Raw genomic sequence first — 27,675 nt, 5'->3', positions numbered from 1 at the left:
GCACCTGCCAGTGCTTCCAAAGCCTGATTTATACTTGGTTAGCACTGAAAATAGCCGATTTATAAGCTCACAGAACGCTGCACTATTTTAGTTTGTAAGTGACCAGTGTGCAACTACTGTACTGGAAGTATAAATCAGATGTAAGAGTCCACACCATGAAGAAACAACTACTATAAGACCGGAAGTGCAACATACAAAACACAGGACAAGTCTGTGCATTTCTTGTTCTCTCTCTAGGTCGTCCTCCATAAATCGGTTCTCCATAAACTCAATATATGGGCTATATGGCAGTTAAATATGTCCGTGAAAAAATGGTAAGGTTCCGATATGAAGGAGCACTCAAACGTCTTTGAATTAGCTCTGTATACAGTTAGTTTATAAATATTGTTTCCATCCAGTTTAGCCCATATTTTCACTCAGCAGGCAGAGATTTACGAATCTATGTAAAAATAATAATAATAATTCGAGGTAATTGTTTGTTTTGTTTTACAGGATGGCTGACATACAAACCAATGGAGCTGTGACTAGACCGATGCCCAGACTGACCAGACTGACCAGACTGATGCCCGGACGAGAGCTCAGATGAGTGGAAGACAAATACATCAAAGCTTTATAAAGGCACGTCCAGGGCAAGACCTCTCTCTCTCTCTCTCTCATCCTTCAGAGCAGTGGTTCCCAAATCTGGGTCCAGGGACCCCCCCAGGGGGTTCCAGAGGGGGTCCCCAGCAAAATGATAGTTAGGAACCAAATGGACCCTTATGGATCTGTAACTCTGAGAATGTACAAATGGAACCAAACGGACCCTAACGGGTCTGTTTGGTTACATTTGTACACTCTAAGAGTTAAATTAACATAGATTTTACAATATAAATTGGGGGTCCCAGAGATTGAAATGCCATTAAATGGGGGGTCCTTGAAATGAAAATGGTTGAGAATCACTGCTAGAGCCGTAAAAAACTTCTCTTATGGTATTCTCTTGTGGTATATTTTCAAATGGGGGTCCGCGGGCTAATGAGCATAATTTTGGGGGTTCTTGACATGAAAAGGTTTGAGAACCCCTGCTTCAGAGGATCCCTTAGGTCCACACATCGCTATACAAGCTGTATAGTCCCCTCTGCAGCACCGACAGAGCCTCATTGTACTGCCTGCCAGAGTCCACACACACACACACACACACACACTAAGCTCACCGTGCCCGCTGGTAGTTTATTCTGCCTGTAATGAGAAATATGAGCATGGATACACACTGCCACACACACAGCAAAACATAAGGGATACAAAGAGAGAAACACACACACACACACACCTACCACGGAGAACCGTCTGTCTGTTTTTATGGAGGGATATAAAAGGGGCTTCGAGTGGCTATAGTCTCAGCCACCTATATAGCAGTGAAAACCGCGATGTTTTTCCTTGGCCCTACCCAGCGCGCTCCCTCCTCGAGTCCAAACCCATTCCAGCCCGTGGCCCTCTCTAATTTCACCCAAAGCAGCAGAAGCCTGAGGCGAAGACGAGGAGAACGCTGGCCCCCGCATCCAGAGAACTATTCCCTTTTCCTGTCTCCGTCCTGCGCCAGCGACCGCAGATCCACAGCTCTACAGCCAGCACCGGGCCAAAACTATGAGGGGTATTTTCAGCACTGTAATTTGAAGCACACATGCGCACCCTACACACACACACAAGTATACACACGCACATGCAAACACACACACACACAGAAACCCAGAGCAGGGGACACAAGTGCCCGCCCAAGGCACGCGCATCACCACACCCACATGACACCTTGTCCACTTTCTATGGGATCTGTACGTGCGGTTGTCCTCGGTCCCTGTGATGTGGCCCCGAGGAGCCTTCAGCTTAACTGATGCTCCATCGTACGGCGGCGCCGGCCTCCCGAAAATAATGGATTTTCAGCAAGCGATACGGTGGATAAATGAGCACAGTGAACGCAGGCAGGGCAGGGTGGAGGCCCCGGCTGCACAGAGACTCATCTCAGGACAAGAGGCCAGCGCAAGGGGATGCTACGGCACCGAGGGTTCAAGCCAAGAATAGCCAACAAAGATATTTGGTGTAGGGGAAAAAGAAGCAGACCTGGGTCTGTTCTGTTCATTATTTCTCTAGAGGGTTGGTGGTTTCTTTTCGTTCTTTTGAGTTTCTACTTACTTACATTTTTATTAAGTATTTAAATGAAACAATATTGTACAAAACAATATCTGCAGGCACGGCATTGCACACCATGACTTATGAACACGATGGAACGTTAATGGACATATAGAGGGGGATTAGCAACGTATTGTGAGAGATAAATGTATGAAATATATCACCGTTAACTTTCCTTATATTAACATGAAGTGGCTTTAAAAGGACAGACAAAAACAAAACAACAAAATATATATCTGAAAGTCTATCTGATCTTTAGTGGTGGGAGATTCTAAGTATGCCACATGGGCAGATACACACACACGCGCGCACACACACACAGCACACCAACTACTTAAATACACCCGTCTGTAAGCGAGCGAGCGAGCACACACACACACACACACACACACACACACACACACACACACACACACGCGCATACACATACAGACACACACACACACGCACTGATTACAGATGCAGTATACACTGCTTCTCCTGTCCAAGACCTTAATTACCCTGCAGTCTTATTTCCCGTAAATACAGCAGGAGCAGAGTTGTAATTAGGGTCTAAATTTACCCCACCTGGCTGTGGGAGAACCCAGTCCGATCCTGGCCAGAGGGATGAGCCAGCCCCGGGCCACTCTGCACTGGTCTCCAGCATGCCATCCTGCCTGGCTGCACCCGCAGCACAGCTGAACAATCATGGTCCGACTGTGCCAGTACAGTAATGTTAACGCTGATGGACAGGTGTGACTTTGTCGGGTGCATGTGTTTGGTCTGACGTACAGTACTAACCGCCCGACAGGCATAAGTCCAAAAGTCCTACACCAAACCCTAACCTCACAGGGAAGCCATGGCCAAGTCTGAACCGGCAACGCATGGGTCTTAACCGGCAACGCATGTGTCTTAACCGGCAACGCATGTCGGGAGCCACGGGTGAGTCTTAACCAGCCACGCATGTGTCGGACTGTTAGTGCGTCGGACCAACGTACTGTATGCGCCCCGACTTTGTCTGTGGTTAACCCAGAGATTTAACTATGATGTGATACACTGTGATTCAATTGATTTGATAAAGGTTGGTAGGTGATAGATGGGAAGAAAACAAAGAATGGGAGTAATAATGTAATAACGAAGCCATTTCCTTAAGACAATTAACCATGAATCCCTAATACTGTAAATATAGTTGACCCCAGGGCTCTATACTTGGTCCGCTTCTTCTTTCCGTCTAGATCAAAAAGTAGCCGATCTAAAAGTGTGCAGATGTGCTGTTTTCACTGCATGTTCGCCGCCGGATTGGGACAGTTAGGGTTCACGTGGATTCATACAGAATATCAAGAGAAATATCCATCATGTTTCAGGGTATAAGTCAGTTATTTGTGTTGCGGAGGGAGATTCTAATCCTTTCACTTCTCACCTCCTCCAAAAAATAAAATAAATAAAAAACAGCCCTCCCTCCCTCTAATGGACTCCAGCTTTCGTGAGATAGCCTCCCCAGCAATCATCTCAGAGAAGAGCTGTGGCTTTTTGCTGATGAGGACAACTGACTGGCTCTCATGTGAGAAGCCAAACACAGCTCCCAGTGAGGTTAGAGACCCAAATAGCGCGGACACTTCTCAGCCTTTCTCTGTTTACTTTGCGGCCGTGCCGGCCATTCCCTGCCATCAAGTCAGATCTTGACGCAACCCAGCGATGAAAACGCGAGGCCTAACGAGACCGCGGTGGACACTATTGCTGTGTCCTCACATTAAGCAAAAACAAATCAGGCTGTGGCACAACTGTGTAAATGCACGCTAAACCAACCGTCTCCAAGTGTTGTGTGTCATGTGAAGAAGCGATTGCGAAAGGGGCGAACGCATGGCGCATGCGTTATAAGCCTGTCTCAATGCGGTACACATTTGTTCTAGTGATGCACCGAATATTCGGCCGCAGAAAATATTCTGCAGATTCGGCCTATTCCGTTTCGGCCCGAAAAGGCAGGAAATATATCACAGAATAGTGTATGAAATGAATGCATTCAAAAGAGCTGAATAAATGTTTTATGGACCCATAATAGTGATTATTATTTAAGTTAAGTTTTGCCATAACCATTTATTTTGCCATAAATCAGGTAGTTTTAAGGTAATGGCAAAGACAGCAATGATAGAAAAAATATATTCGGATATTCGGTTTTCGGCCAAATGTTTCCTATATATTCGGTTTTGGCCAAGAATTTCCCTTTCGGTGCATCCCTAATGTTTTCCCAAGTGAAAATCTGGTATTTCCGTTGAACCATGGAAAACAATAACTATCATTTTACTACCGTTATAAATATAATGTAATTAAGTATAAATTGATCGTTAGAAATGTGCGTGGCCCCACTAGTTACTGGCCTCGTTGGGTTTCCACGTTGTTGGGATCAACCACCTTGTGCTCATTAAAGTCTACTCCAGTAGATGGGAGCTGCAGTGGTTCTCACGTTATCCCCTTAGAAGGAGGAAGATGGAGAAGACAGCACATGTGAAAGCTGTCAGGGCGAGGCTCTGCCCACTCTGGACTCCACAGAGCCACAGCTGGCGCCTCACAAACCAACGTCCTTTGACATATCAGAGACATGGACTAGGAGGGGTAAGAAAAAAAGGAGAGCATGTGCGTTTTTGCGCCATGTGCACGCATAAGGTAAAAGGAATAATGAAACAGATGCAACGTGTACGAGTTCAAGATGGACAGATGAGAGAGAACAAGAAAGTAAAATCAAAGTTGGATCTTTACATTCTCAACCCTTCATTGGTTTGAGGTGGTGGAGCCATGTGCAGAAGATCAGTGCACAGCAATCATGCTGCTGACTCCGGCCTCTCAACACCACTCCTCTCCTCTCACTTCATCTCCCTTTCCTCTCCCTCTTCTGTTCCTCTCCTCTCCTCTTCCAATGGCTTTTAAGAGCGAGGCTATTGTCTAACTCTAAACCTCTGGTAATGAGACAGCGAGGGAGGAGGGGGGGGGGGGGGACAGCGAGCGTCAGGGGGAGTCAGTGGGCTTGGTGGAATGTCCCAGCAGCACGTCTACACCAACCAGTAACCGCCGGACTCATATTGGCCAGTTTGGTTCAGACATGCAGACTCTACTCAATACTGATTCAATCTAAAGTAATGAGGAGAACCTTTTAACTGTTAACGCACGCAGTGATTTAAAGGCAATGCAAGCATATTAGATTGGAATTCACTTGGATTCTTGGTTGGGGGGGGGGGGGCATGTCCTAGAGAGCGAATGTACCGGAAATGTCTTCAGTCCGAATGGTGATTCTGGAGAGCTGTCGAGAAGCCACACTTAACCACTCAAACCATTACTGTACATTATATACTGTACTTTTTTGACCGAAATCCCCAGAGGTCTGCTTCGTTTTTCCCCTCAACAACAAATCTCTTTCCTGAAAATAGCCAATCTACAGGCTCAGAACTCAACGCGTCGTGAGCCTATAAAGATTGGCTATTTTCAGCTACTGTTCGCCCCTGAATAAGGACACTATAGGGTTCATGTCCTGTCTTGTGTCACTCAGGGATTCAGAGGTGCTGAAAACTTTGCATTGAGCCGTTTAAGAAAGCTGCTGAAAGGCCACGTGTAAGAAAAACTAAACAATAAAAGAGGCTTCGGTCACACCTGAGGTAAACATCCAGGTTCAAACACTTGGACTGGAGCCAGTCGACACGTTTCATGTTTCCAAGGCAAACACTACTGTATTCTGCCACACACAGACGGGCGTACATGTACGTACATATAAAACCATGTTTCGCCGGCACTGAGCGTACACTGAGCCTAAGGCCGTCACGGAGAACTATCATCATGAGACGTTTTTCCACCGCCATGCCCCTCTTCCCTCGGCTGTCAGGAGCCGCTGACGTCAGACAGAACAACACATACCTTTCTCTCTCTAAAACACTGAGCCTTTCATCAACAGCAAAAAGGTGCGAGAGCTATGCAAACATAGAGACTCGGACGTGTGTGTGCGTACGTGAGCACAGGCAAAGAGACATGTATGCACACATACACGCTGAACACGCACAAGAATGCCTCCCCCCTCCCCACACACGCACACACAGCAGCCTTCCAACATGATGGGTGATGTGTCCTCCAGGTATTTAATCTACAGCCGCGTGCACTGTTGTTGTAGCGCTCCCGGTGTTTACAGATGAGAGAGCCAGGGGCCTATGGGACGGGGCCTACCGCAGCACCCACAGTAATGAAAACGCTTTGGGAGGTCCCGTGGCTGAACAGTGTGAGAATCTTTGTGCCGCATTGCCCCCCCCGTTCCTCAAACACACACTCGAGCTCCTTTCCCTAATCCACTTCCTCATTCCCTCCCGGGTTGCGATGGAGACCTATTGGCTCGCCCCGGGGATGCCGGTCGTCGGTGGGCGGCTTCCCCCAGTCTAAGGCAGCAGAGTGTGAGCGGTTTGGAGAGCTGGGGATCATGGCCATATCGCCGCCAGCGCGTTGTGGGATGGGTACCCGTGGGAAGAGGACAGCAGAGGGAGGGAGGAGGCAAGATGTGTATCGAGTCTCCAATAAATCAAAAGCAGATGAGTCACACACGCTGGGCGAATGTCAACATGTTTGTCACTGGACAGGGGAACCAGTCGCACAACACGAAATGGAGTAGAGTGTGGAGCCACAGGGAGACTACGCAGTACAATTAATGTTAATTTAACCACTTAATCGTCCCTCAGGGCTCTATAATTGGTCCGCTCATATTTTCTGTCTACAGCAAATATCTTCGGCTGAAAATAGCCGTTCTACAAGGCAAGCAAACATTGCTCGCATATTGCGACATATTGGGACATGTGGTGAGCTTGTAAAAAAGCCTGACTTTTGCCAAATGTTCACCCCATAATAAGGACAGTAGGACACTAGGGTTCACGTGGTTGAATTATATTTGCACACTCTCCGAGTAAAGCCCATTTCACACAGGGAAAATCAAACACAATTCAACTCATGAACATAGACCTTGGCGCTCTTGACCCATCTATGCTTAAATATCCACACTACATAATAGCAAAAAGGCTTTCTGCTTCTGATTCAAGGCATCACACGAAGACCTCTGTCAGCACGCATTTGCCCTCGGATTAATCTCTCAAGACAGATCCTCTGCTAACAGCAGAATCTGTCAGTGCTACTGCCTTAAACATGTAGTAATGTTGTTGTTAGTAGGAATAAACACAGAAGCACCCGGGAAGGCTCCCCGCCACCTCTTTCCCCCCCCCCCCCCCCCTTTATTTACCCAGGGTAGTAGCTGAGCACAAGTGCTCATTTTCAGCAAAGCCCTACACATAGAAACACACAGACAGACACACGCATTAAAACCTGGGAGCTGACCAGTACAACCACAGTCTTGTACTGTTGGCCACTGAGCAGCTCCACTGGAGCAATTGGGGGTTCAGTGCCTTGCTCAAGGGCACTTCAGAGGTGTTGGGTGAGTGATGACCAATCACTTCCCGACCCAGATTTTTCCTGCCAGTCCGGGGAATCGAACCGGCAACAAGGTTGCTCCTCTAACCCTTAGGTCACCGCTGCCCTACCGCTATGAACTCCTCCAACACCACACCCCTCTCACTCCCTCAGGTCGGGTGATGCCAACCTCCTTGGCATTCCCAGGACAAAGAAACAAACCTGGGGTGACTTGGTGGCTGCCCCAACCGAATACAACTCACTCCCAGTTCACATCAAAACTGCCCCCTCCCATGCCACATTTAAAACCACACTCAAAACCCACCTCACAGATTTTGTTAAATGAGTCAAATTCGTCAAAAACAAGTGTTCATTATTTGGTTTGGGCAGTGTGGTGAACGACAGGACTTACCTGAACAGGTGTGAGCTGGGCTCTGGGGTCAAACACTCGCAGCATCTTGTCCTGGATAGAACAGAAAACACCTCATTGCAGATTTGAAGACATCATCATGACACAAACATTCATAATTAGAGACAAACCGGTATAGGGCGATATGACTTTTATTATTTTATTGATGAATGAACATTTATTTTATTTTTTAAAGTGAAAATACAATGAAGTATAGTAAAGTGGTTAATTGGACACAAATCGCTTTTGTCGATTAAAAAACACATATTTATTTATTTAAATCACTAGATCGGTGCCCGACTGTAGAGCACGAGTCGGTAACGATGGAAGTTCTAGATCCATGCCCCACCCGGCTATGCAATACCTATTGTACGCATGTCAGAGTACTCCTTTCACCCATCTGGCGTGTCCCTTTTATGCCCATATATGGACATTTCTCTGTCTCTCAATTTGAAAACACTTAGATTTGAATTGCACGTTTGTATGAAACCTTTTTGTGACCGACTTCACAGCAACCTTGTGGATGTTTGTACCAGATGTAATGAATTTCCCTCCAGGAGTTCCTTAGATAATGCATGAGACTGTGAACTTTGACCGCACAAATCTTCACTTCATTTTTACCCTGTATATAAAAACTTGAGTTATGGCCAAAAACATGTTTTGTGAGGTCACAGTGACCTTGGCCTTTGACCAGCTGTAACCAGCGCATCCTTCATAACATGTTTTCCTTCATCCTTTCTTTTGTGATAAGTTCATGTTTTGGGACAACCCAAAAGCACCGTCACAAATAAATGTCAATAACAGATCAGGCTGTTCCCTCAGCAGATGAAGTGCACACTGTGGGGCGACCATGCACTTGCTTGGCTCAGTTAAGCCTGATTTATGCTTAACTATATCTGTCCGTTGACTGTGACCTGTCACTCACTAAAAACAGCTGTTCAACAAGCTCACAACACTTGCAACGTGAATCACTGTAATCTTTAAGATCTGCTATTTCCCCGCGAGCAACAGCGTATAAATTAAGCATTGGTCTACTTTGATGGATTCCCGGGACATGCCCCGTCCGTGTGACATGGCCATGTTTTACAGTGAAGTTTGCCTTTGTGAGGAGCCTGAAAGGGATGTGCCGAAGAGGTCAAAGAGCATGTGAGAGGTCGGGATTTAAAGCTCTCACAGAGGCGAGAGGCTGGAAGAGAAGAGCTGTGACTTGCTTCTCCCAAATACCACCATATGAAAGCATTTCGCACTGGACCAATGACACAATGTTCACTTTGAGTTGGACCAATGACACAATGTTCACTTTGAGTTGGACCAATGACACAATGTTCACTTTGAGTCGAGACATTTTGCAAAATGTCCCGAGACTGATTTCAGTGTCAAGATCAATCCCAGATGGAGCACAGCGTCATTATACAGACAAACAAAACCCAGATTGGTGTTTTTGTTTTTTTTGGTGTGTGATATATCAGTGCAATCTGTGGGGATGCACCGATAGCGACTGAAATCCAGTGACCTCTCTGTAGCACCTACGTGCCTTGACCCCAAGCAACTGAAGCAGCATACGGCATCAATCACACCGAGCCAATCAGAAGAGGATGAGGAGGAGGAGGGGGGTCCTCTGTGATTGAGAGGAAATGGGGTGTAATGGGAACAGGCTGTGACCGCGACATGCGCGGTCCGCCGCGATGTCACTCAATACCAGTGTGTGACTGTGATCACAGCAGCAGACTGACATGCAGACAAGGAGGCCGATAGCAGGTAATAACTATAACTACAGGGCTTAGAACAAACACATTTTGCACTTTGCAAACACATACATGTCAGGCCGGATCAACAGGCTGACAGTGAGGGATTCAAGCTCACATACGCAATACTGACAATGGCCTACACACAGTGACACAGACAGACAAAGCTCATAACACAGAGACACAAAATAACCAATGACTGGACTTCAATACTGGGTGGGTGCACCCTGTACATCAAATATTTCACGAAACTGTATGTTCACCCCCAGAATAGGGACGCTACTAGAGAGTTCATAAACACACTTTTGTTAAGGACCCAGTTGTCACGGTCAGCAGCGTGTTGTCCTAGCTGTCTGAAACCAGAGAGTTCAAGTTAAGGAATGGTAGGAGTGGGGGCAGGGTTGACCTCACCTCTGGCACTTAAAGCCCCCCAGTTCAAAAATCTAGACTCCTCAACCATCCACCAGCTTTGGATGCGGGGACATATAATTTGCTGTTTATTGACAGGAATAGCAAACAAGGGATTTCCTTAGGGTCCCGTTTGTGTGTGCGTATGCGCGTGCATGTGCGTGTGTGCGTGCGTGAGTGGGCGCAAGCTAGGCCACCCAAGAGTTAGAATGCCCCCAGGCCAGGCTATACCATTGGGCCTCTGTGACCTAAACATAAGCCTAAAGCAAGGAGAGCACAGTCCCAGAGCAACACAGACACACAAACACACACTAACAGTCATTTCCAGGATCTAGCCCCCAGACAAGACCTAACCTATCTACAAAATGGACAAACCCATATATAGCTAGAACCACACACACACACACACACACACAAACACACACACACTCGTTGTTGTGCAAACATGTGAGAGGTGAAACTATCTGGCAGTGCAAACACTCAGGGTCCAGGCACATAAAGATGAGCCCACCGCACTAACACACACTCAGACAAACAAACACAAAGGCTACGACAATAGCCTGTTTAAACACACATACACACACCTTGCACAGATGGAGGGTCCACATCCCTGTGCTTGAGGGCGTGTGTGTGTGCATGTGAGTGTATGTTTGTGTGAGACAGTGCACGTATATGCGCGTCCGTGCATGTGTGTGTGGGTGTGTGTGTGTATATATAACAGTTCGCTGAGACAGCAGCTGTTTAATCAAAGAGACGGAGCCCTCACCTCATTCTCAAGCTGCTGTTAATGAGTTTTCACTGCAGTCTGGTGCACAGCTCACACACACACACACAAGCTAACAACCAATCCCCGCACATCAAACACACCATGATGCCAAGCTCTCTTTCCCAGTCTCCCACGGATACCGATGTCAGCTGTGATTGGCAGGTCAAGACAAGACAGTATAAATGACGGTGTCTTTGTTACTGGGTGTTTTTTATTTTCCTTCCTTACCAAGAGAAACAAAACTTGTACCAATTTTGGAGGGCAGGTCTGGGACCAGTAAACACTAAACACCTCATTTCTGAGCAGTGTAACACCCTCTCCTGAGTGCATCCATCTGTCATACAGAAGCAGCGTTTCTTCTCCACAGTCCACATGACCCTGCTTTAGTTCTTTCGCTCAGGACTAGTGTGTCATAAATATACATCTCTCTAATTCCAAATGGGGCCTGACATGAGTCCTCCTCTTTGGGGCTATGGCCTCCCCTTCATCTTCGTTCCCCCCACCGCCACCCTGCGAGGCTGCGCCCCAATGTTTACCCAATGGGAGGGCCGGGGGGATTGGACCCACATGTGGGCAGGCCCTATTTGCTTTAATAAGGTGGATTGGAGAAGATTGGAGGGGGCCTATTGGGTTGAATGACACCAGAGCCCCGAAAGGGCAGGAACCTCGGAGGTCCACGGCTCTGATCTTTGCTCATATTCCTGACTCTCTTTGTGCCTTGTTCCTCTCAAGGCTGGCCTGAAGGCCCATGGCAGGCTGGTAGCACTGGTGAAGAAGACAATTATGCTGTCAAAATAGATGTAGGGCTTGTCTGCGTATGGGATGTAGCTGACAGGCGGGATAATTTGTTTCTTGTCAGCGGGAAACCCAAACAAGGGGGAAATTAGACTTAAGACTGACGTTCATAGCAGTTTAAGAACACATGAATGGCATAACGTTTGTCCCGTCTCGGGCAGGCGTTAAGCTCACCACATCAGGGGCCTCACTACCTCATTCTCAGCTCGCACAACAATCCACAGGCTGCGTCCGTCTGAGAGAGAGCAGAATGAGGTACCAAACACACAGACGCCCCCCCTCCCCCCCCCCCCCACACACACATACATACACACACATAACTCGAGGCCTGGAACTATGCAAGGATGAATTTATGTTAGCCCCCACTGATGAAAAAGGCCCATGTGATCACCCCTGGCTCTCCTAATAAACCGAGACTACTCATGAAACAATTCTACTTAAACTCATAAATCCATTCCTTCCCTGCCCCCCCTCGCCCCTTTACTCGCAAACCCACATCACCTCAGTCCTTCCACCTCCTGCCCAAAATATTAACAACCTAATGGAAAGCCCTTCAAGCACCCTGATTATTTCCCGATGATGACGACAGGGAGGAGGGGGTGGCACGGCCACGGACGACTCAAAACCCAGGTCTCTCGGTCTCGCGCTCTCTGGCTGTTAAATCACCCGTTTCCAAGGGCCATGTCAGAGAGCCTCCCGGGGCCAGGTGAGGAGGGAGCTCCCCTCGTACAGTTCGCTCTGTTCCCTTTCTAATTCGGCCATAACTCCTGGAAGCTGTCGGGGGAGTGGCAGAGCTAAAAGCCCTGATTAGAGATGACTCTTGCCATGAGAGTGGTGGGCACGACGGAGAGGAAGGGGTCAAGGAGAATGTATGTGGGATAAAGGTCACGGGGGGGCAACGTTGTTAAGACAAACTGAGAACCCTGATGGATGCATCCTTCAGATGCAGCTATGTGCCCCTTGTTGGGGCCCCCAATTAATGAGTTGCTCCGTTTTCCGTTCAGGCTGCGGAGGAAAGGATAAAACTCTGCAAGCAACTGCCAAAGAGCAGTGCTTTAATATGCTTTTGTCATCACTATTACCCCATTAAGGCGTTTGATTATTCAAACTGATGGGTTTGTTTCCCAACATTTGTTTTTTACGTCACAATGTTTCCAAGCTCATCATGGTTTGACTGATTTCCATCATTTTAAGACCTGGTCACTCATTCCCTACTCTCTGTGTGTGCGCGCGTGCAAGTGCATGTGTGTGTGTGTGTGTTCCACACCCTTGTTTATGAGAGTCACTCCTGTTGACTTGTTAATGGAAAGATCCTCTCATAAACATAACATGACCCTCCCTGACCGACCACCTCTCTCTGATGCAGAGACACACAGAGCAGAATGTGAGCCGTTGGTGGCATCTAGTGGCAAGACTAGGCAACTACAATAACAGTCCAACAGCTTCCAGTGTCAACCTGGGTTTTTCTTCCCACAAAATAGAATCGTGTTACATTGAAACAAAAGAGAGTGTGTGTATAGCAAACGTAGTGTTTCCTACTCACCTTGCAGGAGGAAGCCAACAGGGAACCGTCCTGCTTCCAACTTAAACTCTGCAGCTGGTCACCGTGCTCTTCCAGAACTGTAGACACACACATACACAGAACTTAGGTGAAAGGAACAGGGCAGGCCTGAGTCGACAGTCCACACACAGTACTTGTCGAGGAAAGGAAAGGACACAAGACAAGAGCACCGGTGACACCAATACTTTGACGGCAACAAAGCACAGTTCAAGCAAATGAGAGCCGACGCACAGTTTTGAATGAGTACAATGAATGATGCCTCGAAAATGTATACTCACGAGTATGAATTTCAATTAATGGGCAAAACACAAAGATCACACAGGCATCTTACATCCAATAGGAATTAAGAAGAAATATGGGAGGATCCGAGAAGCCATGACAGAATAAAAGTAAAAACAATGCAACAGATAACGGGTACATTTCACATCAAAGAATGTATACAATGATTCACATGTTATGTTCCTATGTGGTTGAGGCAAAATGGCAGACAGGACACAAGACGTTGTGGGGTTACGGTGCCATAAATGTGCACAGCATAGCGTGTGGTCACAATACACACAGATAGAGAATATTACAGAGGGTGTTGTTTTAGGCTTAGGGTTCTTGTTTTGCTGATTAAGGTGGAATTCCACCACAAAGTGACACTCGGACAGACACAGTGACACAGGACGATTTGAGAACAAACAACAACAGACGCCAAAAAGGACAAACAAGAACACACACTCGTCCAGATGCTGCCACTGTCTCTCATGTATTTCCCCTTAGCCAAATAAAGCGAAAAGTGCTATTGAGTAAGAGGAAGGAATGAGACTGATGGAGCCAGGAGGAGAGTGGTGGTGATGGTGGTAGAGACTCGTAGGAGTGTGTTGGGGGCCGAGGGGGGGGGGGTCAGCGGTGTGAGCAGCAGCCAGGCCAGCTGTCATGAGGGAAGAGAGGGGTGTCGGGGAGGGGGGGTTGGGGAGGACAGGTGAGGCCAGAGGATGGTGGCTATATCCTGAGGCCAGGATGGGGCAGGGGGACTGCGGAGGAGAACCAGGACTTTACCTCTGCTGCTCCAGCACTTAGACAGAGCCACAGGGCTGCAAAATGTAGGCCGTGTCAGTGAGACAGCACCCAACTGAAGAAAGGGCAACCAAATATACCAACAAGCACCTCACTTCACTCCAAACAATGTCATACAAAAAAGAACAGAGAATAATACAAAATAATAATAAACTGAAGACAGAGACTGGAGTGATTAGTGTTACACATCAAACGATGTGAACAAAAATAAATAAATCAGTGAATGAAAAAGCACATTGTGTGTGTGTGTGTGTGTGTGTGTGTGTGTGTGTGTGTGTGCTACAACGGTTACTCCAACTCCAACTAATCGATTTAATCAAGTATTATAAAGTATATTTCAATATATACACACACACAATACACAGACATAAGATGTTGTTTGTACGTGGTATGTATGCGTTTGAAAATAGCATAAATGTACTGTGCCAATAGGAAGGACACTAATTGATTAAAAGATATCCGTTTTTTTCTCCCAATTATTCATCATAAAAGTAATCAGTAGAACAATTGCTACGAAAATAATGGATAGTTGCAGCTCCAGTGTGTGTGGTTCGTTGCATACATTAACCCATTTTGGGGCGGGAACCCCTTTTGGTGTTAGCATAATGCTATGCTTTAGCTATTGAAAAACGACTGACATAGAAACATGGCTTTTTCAGAAAACTGTCAGGATGTAGAATCTGATCTCAGGTCAGAATTTGGTTAATATCATGTTTATGTCTGTCAGCCCCCACATCCCATTATGCTGCCCGGTGGTTACCTGCTAGCGGTCCGTCCTGGCGGCTAGCATCCCACAGCTGGGGGGTTTTGGTGGTGCCTACAGCCAGCAGCCCAGAGGAGGTGGGGTGGAAGAGGACCAACTCCAGCCTGCCCTGCCCTGGACACAGGGTCAGCTCTGCCCCGCCCGGCTGCTCCCGGTCAGGAGCACACAGGCGCCACAGCTTCACCTATTCCCAAACAGGAGGTGTGTAGATGTTTGATCGGGGTGTCAGTGTCTCAGCGAAGCAGATGATTTGGAGATTTACAGAAATCTAATCATTTCGTACTGAAATCTCAGAACTAAATCACGTTTCTTATTCCATGACATTTTGAAGACTCGATAATGTCAGATGCAAATTACTTCAGGATGACATTTACTCTGAATGGAGCCTCGCTTGAAGGCGGTGCCTCGAGTAAACGACAACCCTTTAACAATAAATGTAGTGCTTTGTGAACGATGTGCGCAAACAGCCGTTGTTTTTCAGAAAAACAATAAGGACTCAGTCATAACTGCCAGGTGCAGAAAGCTCTCGTTTATGAACAAGAACATCTACAGTATAATCAGTTTGTGTGCTGCAGCCTCTGCCTATCAGCTCACAGCTTCATGTTGCGGCGTTCAGACTATGGGTTTTATGCCGTTCAGACTATGGGTTTTATGGGTAAGTCTCCCATTGGCTTAGAGGCAGCCAATCATGAAAAAGTGTCCACTACACTACAGTCACTACTAGCGGTAACAGCAAATGTAGTCCAAGCCCCAGGCAAAAAAACAAAATTAAATAAAAACAGTGGCATTAAGAGCCGTTTGACCGTCCCAGCCAGCCACTGTGGTCGAGTCAGGAGAGGAAAGGTAGACGACTGCCCGTACAGATGAAGAGCGTCGTGGGTGGGAGGTTAGCTCCTCCAGGTGGCTAACAGCCTTAAAATCACAGCCAGGGATTGAATGGTATATCGGAGGGCATTATGCACTGCTTAAGAAGATTCTGGGCTAAATGAATGGTTCGCTGCCTGCAGCGGGCTTGGCCAAAGGGACCTGGACCATCGAGCAAATCTCAGGTATGAAGGCAGATCAAAGAAAAACTTGTTGCAATAATGAGCGTGTGTGTGTGTGTGTGTGTGTGTGTGTGTGTGTGCGGTCTGTCTATGCACCTTCCTTGTATTATGTGACTGACTTAAATCAGCACAAGCATGTCGCCACAATGATACCGTTGGTGGAAGTTAAACAAGATTGACTGATCAAATAACTGCTGTACATGCTAGTGTGTGTGTGTGTGTGTGTGTGTGTGTGTGTGTGTGTGTGGTAGACCATGCTGCAGACACAGACCCACACTCATCAGATTCCTCTGAGGCAGGGCACCTGTGGTTCAGGATAATGTGTTGAGAGGAGGGAGCCCTGAAAACGCTTTACTAGCAAAAGCCCAAGGCAATTCATGACCATGTAGTAATTCATAAACTCTGAATGTGTCCATGTGTGTACTTACTGTATACTTGTTGATATGAGTCCATGTGTGTACGACGTCGTACAATGTGTCCATGTGTGTACTTACTGTATACTGTATACTTGTTGATATGTGTCCATGTGTGTACGTCGTACTATGGGCTGTATTTTGCGTGTCTTAAGTACCAGGTCTTATTACCTAACTTGAGTAAAATAAAGACCTGGAGGCGTGATCAATGCTATTTGGCCACTCAGAATAGCCAAATGGCATTGATCACGCCTCCAGGTCTTTAGTTTACTCAAGTTAGGTAATAAGACCTGGTACTTAAGACACACAAAATACAGCCCAATGTGTCCATGTGTGTACTTACTGTATACTTGTTGTCTCCACCAGGCCGAAGTCATGGGGAGAGAGTATTTTTGCACGTCCGTGTGTGTCCGTCCGTGTGTGTGTGTGTGTGTGTGTGTGTGTGTGTGTGTGTGTGTGTGTGTGTGTCCGTTACCAGCTAATCTCTGGCACCGTTAAGAGAGTGCGGATATTCCCCTTTTTCCACTGTTATAGCACCACCAACAGGTGGATTTTTGCAAAACACATTTTTGGAACAAAATGCCTCAAATCATCCAATTGCCATCAAAGGCGTAAGAACAGATGGCACCCATTTCACATTGGCCTATTATAGCGCCACCAGGAGGCCACAACCTGACCTAGCCTGGCGGAGACCTGTGCACCGAGGGGCACTTTTTCTAGTTGATACTGCACTGATTGTTATGATTATTCTCTCTTGCTTACAAGCAAATTCAAGTATGACACTTCTGAATGTTAGATTGCCTGTTAGCCTTGACAATGTTTTACCAGAACGTATGCAAGGAAGGCAGGGAGGTGAGAAGACAAAAAGATGGGAGCAGAGTAAGTTAGAAGGAGGAAAGAAAGATGGAACTCACCGTTTCATCTGCAGAGCATGTTGCCAGGAGACTATCATCAAAGGGAGAAAAGTCCAGATCAGTCACTACATCTGAAAGAAAGACATACAAGCAGAAAGAGAGACACACATAGAGACAAAGAAAGACACACACGCACAGAGGAAGAAAGAACAAGGACAAAACAGCGGATTTGGGTCAGAGGCTTCTGGCTCAAATGCCTTTCGTTTCTGAGCAAAGGCATTTGCATTTCTCATGTGATAAGTCTATTATGAGAGTAACAGATTGAACGTGAGAGAGAGAGATGAGGTGAGAGAAAGTGGGGGAGAGAGAGGAGAGTTAGAGACAGAGAGGGTGGAAGGTAAGGTGATATGAGGTGATGTCATGTGGTGATACACATGCAATGTGATGTAATGTCATATAATATACGAGGTAACGTGATATGATGTGATGTGTTATGAGGTGATATGAGGTGCAGTAACGTGGGTAAACGTAGAGAACCCCTACCAGCATGGCAGGGGACATGAGTGACCGTCCATTTGCCATCTGAACCTGGTTCTACCGAGGACAGGCCCACCAAACCTCCACCTGGATATAGAGGGAAACACATGCACGCAGCCACGCACAGTAACAAGAACCAACGCGCACGCACGCGCGCACACACACACACACACACACACACACACACACACACCTGATTAAGTGCAAACACAGGAGAGCTGCAGCTGTCCACAGAGAGCTGTTTTGATCCCAGGTTGTTGAACCATATTATTGTTTGTCATCTCTTACCAGCCTGCTCCGTGTTGAAGGCCACCAGCTTGGAGCTCGCTTTGATATGGTTCCCCTGGGAGGTGAAGGAGCCGGCACGGACATCAGTGATCCAGCCCTGGACAGAGATACAGGGACAATTGGATCGGATGGTTCGGTTCGGTTCATTTTTTTGTACCGCCTAAAGTTGAACCAGTTCAGAGTGTTTCCACAGAAAATGAGTTGGTTCAGAACCCTAAAAGTTGGTTCGGAGCTGGAACCAAAAATGTTTTTGAACCAACATTCTTATAGTGGAAAAGGGGTGTTTAATAATATACAGGTAAAGCACTACTGCAGAGACTACGGTTCTATTCTCAGCTACGGTGCCTCTTTTTTGGTCGGGCGGTCTGGTTGACACGATGCTCAGACTGCTCACAGATGATAAGCCGGCAGGGGATTGTATCCTAAAGCTTTATTTATATATATTGAGGGGCACTAGACCCTCATATGCCCAGCTTTGTGTGTCTGTGTGTACCCTAGCGTGTCAGCGACGATTTGATTGGACAGAAAAGTGAGGACGAAGTGATTGGCCGGAATGTGATGATTTATGATGTATGATGATAAGAGCAAGTGTGATTTTTTTCATACAACGGTGCCGCTCAGTGAAACTAGACAATCTACAAGTGCACATTGCATTTCTTCAAGGCGCGTTGTGAGCTTGTAGATTGCATTATTTTTTGTTTGACACACCGTGAGCATTGCAACCAAGTATACAGGTTAATCAGGCATCAGTTGTCACTGCTCTAGCAAAGGGTTGTGTGGAATCTGTGGATTCGGACCACCTTTTGAGTTCAGAGTTATGCCCTCCCCACCCACCCCCCCCATGTGAAAAGAAGGAAAAGCTGAGCCAATGTGAATTGAAGGAGGCACGCACAGTTGTCTTGTTCCCCAGGCAGCATTTGGTACATTGATGAAATGGTAAATGACAAAATGGGGGAAATACAATAAAAAATAAAACATTGCTGATGCTAGTATAGAACTGAACATTCTTAAGAGGAGCGGATTTGCACAAGAGAGGACTTGTTCATGAGAATATTTGGAAAATGCATTTCAGGAATCAGCTGATCTATGTGGAAATCTTGTGTTGTAATGTATAAAAACATTTAACATTTTTAATGCAGACAATGTGAGACGTTGTTTACTGTATGAGTGGTTCATCATCTGTTCTATTTGAGGCTAAATGTGATGGGTCTCTACAAACGACTGGAATTCTGTGCGTGCGTTCCGTTGACATGTCGACACAAGAGCAGACACACACACACACACAGGGGGGGGGGTGGACAAAATGTGGTGTCACGTCATAAGGAGCACAAATCATTGCTTGTTTGTGCAAAGTTGCTGTGATAATTAAGCAAGAAAATCTAAATGTTAACAAAAGAGGAAGGATCTGGCTGGGAGCACAAACGCACATTTTTGAATCAGCACTATGTTGAGGAAGTGGAGGCAGCTCCCGGGGTTGCACAGTGGAGTACTCATAAAAACTGTCTTTCATAACGTGAAACAAGGGAGAGAACGAGAACAGAGGGCACTTAGACACTACATGGCAGGCAAACAGATGAGCCAGCCTGGCTGAAGAAACACATTGCTCCACATGTAGGCAGACAGATATGCGTAGAAACGTACTCTGTTAAGAGTGTGTCTGTGTTGTGTTGAACCGTTCTTTTTTTCCCGCCTCATAATTGAACCAGTTCACAGTGTTTACACTGAAAATGAATTGGTTCAGAACCCTTAAAGTTGTTTTTTTTCTGAACTTGAACCGAAAAATGGCTGCCGGTTCTGTGAAAACACCAAGGTTCCAAGAATGTTACAGAATGGAACCAGTTCTAGAACTGCAGTTCTTTTTGTGGAAAAGTGTGCAAAAGTGTTGCAGATATGACAGGCTTACGGTATGTACATCCCCCGCATGGGACCTGCCTCAATGAAAAACCCAATAAATAGCTATTCTAACCCAGATTCCCTGATGAAAGCTTCCTTGGAGAGAAAGTGCTGCATAATGATGAATTACAGTTATTAATAAAGGGTCTTGTCGTCTGTTGCAATGCATATAAAATCAACGCAGAACAAGCATGGAAATCAAAAGCATGCGAGACAAGGACAGTTTTCTCAGGATCAGACCGGTTACAAGTTACAGTACAACAACGGTCAAGCAAAACCATTTCACTTTGCTGTCAGTGCATTCACTATTTCAATTATGATGAGGCAGACCTTTTTCTGCAGCATAATATTATACCTGCGCTCTCAGCATTTGGCAGCAGACAGAACCACAGGACACTTCAGCCTGGGTCATAGAGAGGGGGTTTTAGCTGTGAGGGACATAGTCTGCTGAGCAGACTACACTCACCCCTCCTCTCTCTCTCACATCCTGTGACTGCCCCTGAACTTGGCTGGGCTCAAACAGACAAACCTGATGGTGAGATTTTCGCTTTTGCAGCCACAACTCTCTCTCTCTCTCTAGTCTGTCACTCTCTCAATGTTTAACATGATAGCACCAGACAGTCCGTCATGTGAGAAGCTGTTGTGCATTTGTTGTGCAATAGGTCGGCTGCCTTGGTGTGGTTTTCACAACATAAAGGATACTGTAGGGATCTTCCCTACCTGACGCGTCTATCTCTCCTTGCATGTATTCTAGCCTAGGGGTATTATATAATACACAGCATGCAGCTGTGTATTATTATCAACACCAAACCTCTCTCTGACTCTCTCCACAGAACGAAATCTGCGTATGCAAAGCATGCACGAATAAAGAATGTGTCGTGCCACTGCCAGCCATGAAAGGGACAAGTGTCAATAGATATTGTAGAATAGATATTGGTATCAGACTGAGACATGCACATTTGCATGGAAAACTTTGTCTTTTGGTTTTCAAATCTGGGCCATATCCGGTCAGACAGCTACAACCCTGCATATATAGTAGGCTACAACGTTGTCACAGAGAATATTAATATTTTCAGCCAACAGATTCAACAACGTGACATCCTCTATGATGATGACAACTATGATGGGCGTCTCTGCAACTGATGCAGGCTACTGCGTATATCTGCTGTATGGAACCACATGGACCATAGTAGTTCAAAAGCATGCGAGACGGTGGTTTTGTGACAATAACATAATAAAAACAATTAAAGTCATATGATATATCTTCGCAGCTTTCCATCTCTCTAGTCTGAATGCAATGCAGCCTTTCAGAGGTATGCAGGAAGTTCAGACAGAGCACTCCTCCACTGTCTACAGCTACCGAATGCTAACGTTGGCTAGGAAAAAACGTCTACATATCCCATTATAGCTACTCACATCTTTCTTGGCAATTTTCGGGGTGGTGTTTTTGAATTTGGAGGTCTTAAAACGGTTCATGCTGCCCTCTCTCCGGGTTCACTGTGGAAGCCTTCCGGGTGTGTGTGTCTGGTGAGCTTGTTAGTATTCTAGTAGCTGCTGCTACAGCTGACAGCCAGTATGAGGATAGACATCTATGCGCGCGCCGGACGCCCAGGTCGCGCTTGGTTTGTTTCACCGGCTGCACCGAAAGGGTGGAGTCTTGATAAAAGAGACCAGACAGAACTATCTAGCTACCTAAGTTCAGAGCCATAGTGTAACCTAACACCTTGTTTATGTAGAAGTGTACTATGTTGTATTATTCATGTTTAGTCTGTTGCAATATTCTCTCAATACAATAATATTTTCTATCTATAATACCCAAACACCAAACTATTATTCTCTCTTCTTTTTTTAAAAATCATCTTTACTTTATTTTTGTTTTGTTATATAAACAGACATAGACACTTAATTGCCCAAATGTGCCCAAAATGTGCTGACCTCATCACATTTGTGCTGACATCATCACATTTGTCATGATTGCAATGGCCGTTTCTTGTGTTTTTTTTGTGCAAAACTAATGCTCGGAATGGATTCAGAATCATGAAAACTCCCTAGTTTGACATGGCACAACATGCTACTTAAAGCAAAAGGAAACATTTTAGACAATTTTGCCTGCATAGGATGCTAATGGTAGGGTCACAAGAAACCCCTATAAAAAATTGCACAGTAGGCCTACTGACAGCCGGTCAGCAAGTGGATTCATATTTTAGGCCAATAAAAAAAGACTACTGCACCAAATTTCCCACTTTAAACAAAAGAAACCTTCTGCTGCCAGACTAATAGACCAACACTAGCCCTGGTCTGTCACATTTATTGATTGATTGAATACTTTATTAACAGTTTGCAGGGGGAAAAGCCAGCCAGGTTAGAATTCATGCAGTTGTTACCTGTAAGTTAGCTCTGGTCCATAGCTCTAAATGGACCAGAGCTACCTGTAAGTGCTCTTTGAGAGCGGTTTTGATTCAAGCTTCAAGACTGTACTTGATACAGTACATGACATCATCTCATACACAAGAGTAACATTGGTTTGGACTCCTCAACCTTGTAGCAACATTAACAAAAATCTGTTATTTATTACTGACTCCATATTGCCTGTGCCTTATGCTCCCTTATTACTCCTTGTCTTATTTAATACTGACTGACAAATGCAGCCTTATTACTGAATCATGGCTATGGCTTTAGCCTACGTGTGGCCGGAGTCATTCAAAGAATGCCTCTTGCCTTTCTTAATTGTAAGGAAATAAATAATGATGTTACAATGTAGTTAGCAGGTGGACATCAAACCTTTTTGTCTAACATAGCGGGGGAAAAGAGATTTGTAAAGAACAACACGTTTTACTATGCAGTAATTTGGCAGTAAAATGTCATGCACTTAAAACTTGGACACCAGTGCCATCTAGCGGACTTCTGTAGTGCTTGATTGATTGATGTATTGTGTGTGTGTGTGTGTGTGTGTGTGTGTGTGTGTGTGTGTGTGTGTGTGTGTGTGTGTGTGTGTGTGTGTGTGTGTGTGTGTGTGTGTGTGTGTGTGTGTGTGTGTGTGTGTGTGTGTGTGTGTGTGTGTGTGTGTGCGTGCGCGTGCATGCGTGCGTGTGTCCTTTTCAACCTGCAGTTTGTTCCTGTGCCGAGTCATCTGCGAAATGAAACAAGTTGCAGTCACAAGCTGATGTCATGTCGTCTCCATATTAGGAACAGTATAGCCCCAAGTATGCTTCCTTGTGGGACACCACAACTCACTGGGAGAGGTGGGGGGGAGACAGTGTTCCGTTCACCTCCACCATCTGTTCTCTCCCCTCCAGGTAGGATTGCATCCAGCTCACTGCCGGTGTCCCTTTGACACCCATATATGGAGATTACTGTGTCTGTCTGCCTGTGTCCCATTTATGAGTATGACCACAGACCATATATGGATTTCTGTGTCAGGCACGGCCAAATATGGAGTCATGTTGATGACATCATTGTACTATACTTGGTGCATCACTCTGGCGCATCACGCCGTTGGGTCTTCGCAGATACAAACACCCAATCAGTTCCATGGTCTGGAACTGCGACATCTGATGGCTAACATTGATAGAGAATAAGTCTCTGGGAATGGGAGATGTGAACAAACTCACCAAGCATCTTGTCACCCTCCAAGGCTTCCAGCAAATGAACACGTTTATTTTACAGAGGGGGAAATGGGAAGAGGAGAGAAACAAACTGCTCAGAGAAAATGAGGCTTTGACCGAGGCTCTGTCCGAGGCTCTGGCACTGCTTGAAGAAGACGAAAAAGAAAGGAATATAATTAAAAATCTCACCATCTCCCTAGACCTCCAGTCCACAGAGAGGAGGAAATGGGAAGAGGAGAGAAACAAACTGCTTGGAGAAAATGAGGCTTTGACCGAGGCTCTGTCAGAGGCTCTGGCACTGCTTGAAGAAGACGACCTCCAGTCCGAGGCTCTACCAAAGCATAAGGAAGCTCTAGCAATGCTTGAGGAAGAGAAGGAAGTGAATACAATCAAGCAGGAAACGATGAAGGCTATCACTATCACTTGCCTTCATCTACATGCATCAATTTATATGAATATATATTCATTAATTGGATTTATTTACCTGGGATTTCATGGCCACTCCTTTTGGATCATGAACGTCTCTTCGTTATAGAGTAGGACATTGGAGAAGGACAGAAACAAATTGCTCAGAGAAAAGGAGACTTTGGCTGAAATGAGCAGATCAAAAACTTTGAGAGAGTATAGTTGTATTACAAAAAAAAGTATTATAGCAGGTAGACAACCAAACATATCAGACATACTTAGTATAGTGATCAAGTAAACAGCATATAAATAAACAGCGTCTATAGGCAAATATGTGTGTGAATGCAAAGGTAGGCCTACTAAGTGTGGGGGCCTTGTGTTTTGATTTCAATGAGTTTACATGAGTTTATAGTCTGTAGGCTTGATTGAACATTTTCCACCTTCACAGTTGCAGACTCTCTTTTCTTGGTGTTTTGTCCAGGTGGATTGGTTTTGGGCTTGGGTTTCTGTGAGGTTAGGGTTAAGGTTAGGATTATAGTGCTATGTGTGATGGTTAAGGTTAGGTTGATTCGCAACAAAACTAGTTGCTAGTACTGCAACTACTTGCATTATCCCCAAATGGCAACGGTCTGCAACTGGTCAGTCCAGACCACACCAAACTCACCAAGCACCTCCAGCAACTGAAGGGGTTAATTATAGTCTAGAGAGGAGGAAATGGTAAAAGGAAAGAAACTAATTGCTGGGAGTAATGATAGAATCAAGCCCCCAGTAAGGCTATCCAACGTTGAAGCTGGCGAATAGTGGAACTGCAGCACGTTCATGGAGGTGGATGGACGTTAAGTGACGTCATGTGCGTGTGTCAGCCTGGACCTCAAATTTGAGGTCCGGGCTGTTCTTCTGCTCGTTCGAGTCATTGAGTTATAATGGTACTTCCGGCAGTCTTCTGGGTGCTTCAAAACGCCCCTGAGCAACTTCTATTGAAATGAATAAAGGGGGGGCAGGTCTGTTGCTCCAGTCCTCTCTCTATCCTGTATAACTGACTCTATGGACAGAATCCAGAAATATCTGTGTGTCTGTCTATATGTGTCTGTGTCCCTTTCATGCCCATATATGGCGATCTGTAACACGAGCTCATCAACTCTGGCTGACGGTCCAATCACAGGTATATAAGACAGGCGACGTCATCGAGGCTCTTTGTGATACGTTAGAGTGGTGGAATGAACTGTATAGTTCAAAAGAGAGGTCAAACCGGATGGATTCTAACGCTAGATCAACATTTACACACACGAGCCATGGTAGAGGAATGTCGGTCCTGTCGACAGAATTCATCAAGGCAATTGCTGAATCTGTGGGAGTGGGGCAGATGCATGAGGATAGTTGTGCAGTCCTCAGTGAAGAGGTCAGCTTCAGAATAAAGGAAATAGCTCAGGATGCGCTTAAGTTTATGCACCATGGGAAGAGACGTAAATTAACCACCAATGACATAGACAATGCTCTCAAGCTCAGAAATGTAGAGCCTCTTTATGGGTTCCAGTCCCAGGAATTCATTCCCTTTCGCATGGCAAGCGGTGGAGGGAGGGAGCTTAATTTCTATGAGGAAGAGGAAGTCGATCTCAGTGACATCATTAATACACCCCTCCCCAGAGTTCCACTAGACATATCTCTTAAAGCACATTGGTTATGTATTGAGGGCGTGCAGCCTGCTATACCAGAGAATCCACCTCCAGCGACGAAAGAGCAGCAAAAGGCAGAGTCTACTGAACCCCTGAAAATGCCTACTCTGGGTCAGGAGAGAGCGACTTCTGCAAGTGGCAAAGGAAAAGAAAAGAGCAGGATGAAGCCACGCAGCACTTGTGAACTATCTGTGGAACAGCAGCTCTACTACAAGGAAATCACAGAAGCCTGTGTTGGCTCGTGTGAAGCCAAACGGGCTGAGGCTTTGCAGAGTATCGCCACAGACCCTGGGCTGTATCAGATGCTACCAAGGTTCAGCATCTTTATCTCTGAGGGGGTGCGTGTAAATGTGGTGCAAAACAATCTGTCTCTGTTGTTTCACCTAATGAGAATGGTCAAAGCTCTAATGGACAACCGCACACTGTACTTGGAGAAATATTTACATGAGCTGATTCCAGCCGTGGTGACATGTATTGTGAGTAGGCAGCTGTGTTTGCGACCTGATGTTGACAACCACTGGGCCCTAAGGGACTTTTCTGCTCATCTCATGGCCCAATGTTGTAAAACCTTTAGTACTAATACAAACAACATTCAGTCTCGCATTACCAAGACCTTTACTAAGAGTTGGTTGGATGATAAAACCCAGTGGACAACACGTTACGGCTGCATAGCAGGACTTTGTGCACTTGGATCTGATGTGATTAAGACTTTGATTCTTCCGCGGCTTGATGTAGAGGGTGCTCGCATCAAAGCAGTGATGGAAGTACCGGTCGTGTCTAATATTGATAAGATAGGAGCTGACCATGTTCAAAGCCTGTTACTGAAACATTGTGCCAGTGTTATTGCCAAGACCAGACCTGTACCAGATGTTGTGGAGCAGTACCGGGCAGACTATGGTTACCACCTCGCAGACATGCTTTGTGCCCACGTAGAGAAGGCCAGGTCACAACCAGTATTACAAGCTCACAAACTCAATAGCACAACCACCTTAAAAATCACACAGCCTCCTCCCACTTTCACAGTCTCGCAGAATGGTTTCAGCGGATCTGCAGGGCCTTGCACTCCCAGCATCATGTCCCCTCACCCAGAGGCACCATCCACCCCAGCAACAGAGTGCATTGTAACGGCAAACAGTGCAGGATATGCCTCGACTCAGCAGGTTGTCGCCCACGACTCTCCCCAGTCCGCCTCCCCAGTCACAAGCACAGTTCAGCGGTCAAATCAGAGCTAGGATATGGCTTCAGGAAGCGGCAGTGGTTCTGATCTCTGTGGACCCTGTGTCTTGCATGGCACATTATCCCTTATGCCTAATCTTATCTAATTAGGCATTTCCTATTTTGAAAAACATTTTAAATTGTGAAAACAGCCGATCTACAAGCTCACAACATCTAGATGTAGATCGTCTATTATTTTCACTATTTTAAAATGTTTTTCAAAATAATAAAAAATGCATAATTCTGCGTTCACACGGGCAGATGCAAAGCTACAGTCTGCCATTCATTGTAAGCCAGCGAAATGAAGATGCAAAGATGCATCCAATTCCGTTTGTAGCTCTTATAAAAGTTGTGTAAACACAAACATTGTAGACGAAGGTGAGGCCGCAAATTCTGATTGGCCGGAATGAGATGATGTATATATTTTTTTTATTCCAAATGTCCGACAAACATTCTGGCCGGCAGTTTGACTCATTCCCCGCCTAGGGCGAGATTGGACCAGATTAATTAATGATTGCAGATCGCCTAGGGCGAGATTGGACGAGAAAAAATCACACCCATGTGAAGTGAGGGGTGCTCATCATCATTGTACAATCGTACATCATCGTATACATCATCATCAAGAATGGTGGTCCCATATTGCCCAAGCGCTCCCACCGACATGTGATTGGTTA

The 27,675-nt window shown here is 45.9% G+C and overlaps 2 protein-coding genes across 2 annotated transcripts in view; one reads left to right on the top strand and one right to left on the bottom strand.

The window, feature by feature from the left end:
• Positions 1 to 21,663, bottom strand: part of coro7 (coronin 7) — a 161,949-nt gene extending 140,286 nt beyond the window's left edge. Inside the window, exons 1-7 of the mRNA XM_080776816.1 lie at positions 21,520 to 21,663; positions 18,211 to 18,307; positions 17,929 to 18,009; positions 17,446 to 17,516; positions 15,070 to 15,256; positions 13,230 to 13,306; positions 7,976 to 8,026 (exon numbers count right to left, since the gene is read on the bottom strand). Coding sequence (XP_080632942.1) covers positions 7,976 to 8,026; positions 13,230 to 13,306; positions 15,070 to 15,256; positions 17,446 to 17,516; positions 17,929 to 18,009; positions 18,211 to 18,307; positions 21,520 to 21,579 — 624 coding nt within the window. The 5' untranslated portion in view covers positions 21,580 to 21,663. The remainder of the gene's footprint in view (positions 1 to 7,975; positions 8,027 to 13,229; positions 13,307 to 15,069; positions 15,257 to 17,445; positions 17,517 to 17,928; positions 18,010 to 18,210; positions 18,308 to 21,519) is intronic.
• A 3,753-nt stretch (positions 21,664 to 25,416) lies between these two features.
• On the top strand, positions 25,417 to 27,018 carry LOC308324467 (transcription initiation factor TFIID subunit 6-like; the record flags this gene model as incomplete). The annotated part of the gene is made up of 1 exon (XM_080776511.1): positions 25,417 to 27,018. One exon carries the CDS (start codon positions 25,417 to 25,419, stop codon positions 27,016 to 27,018), a length of 1,602 nt encoding a protein of 533 aa, XP_080632637.1.
• Between the last annotated feature and the right edge of the window lie 657 nt (positions 27,019 to 27,675).

This window comes from Protomyctophum bolini (assembly GCF_963924005.1).
Source record: "Protomyctophum bolini genome assembly, chromosome: 11".
Classification (NCBI taxonomy): Eukaryota; Metazoa; Chordata; class Actinopteri; order Myctophiformes; family Myctophidae; genus Protomyctophum; species Protomyctophum bolini.
This window is presented reverse-complemented; position numbering and strand designations above follow the sequence as displayed.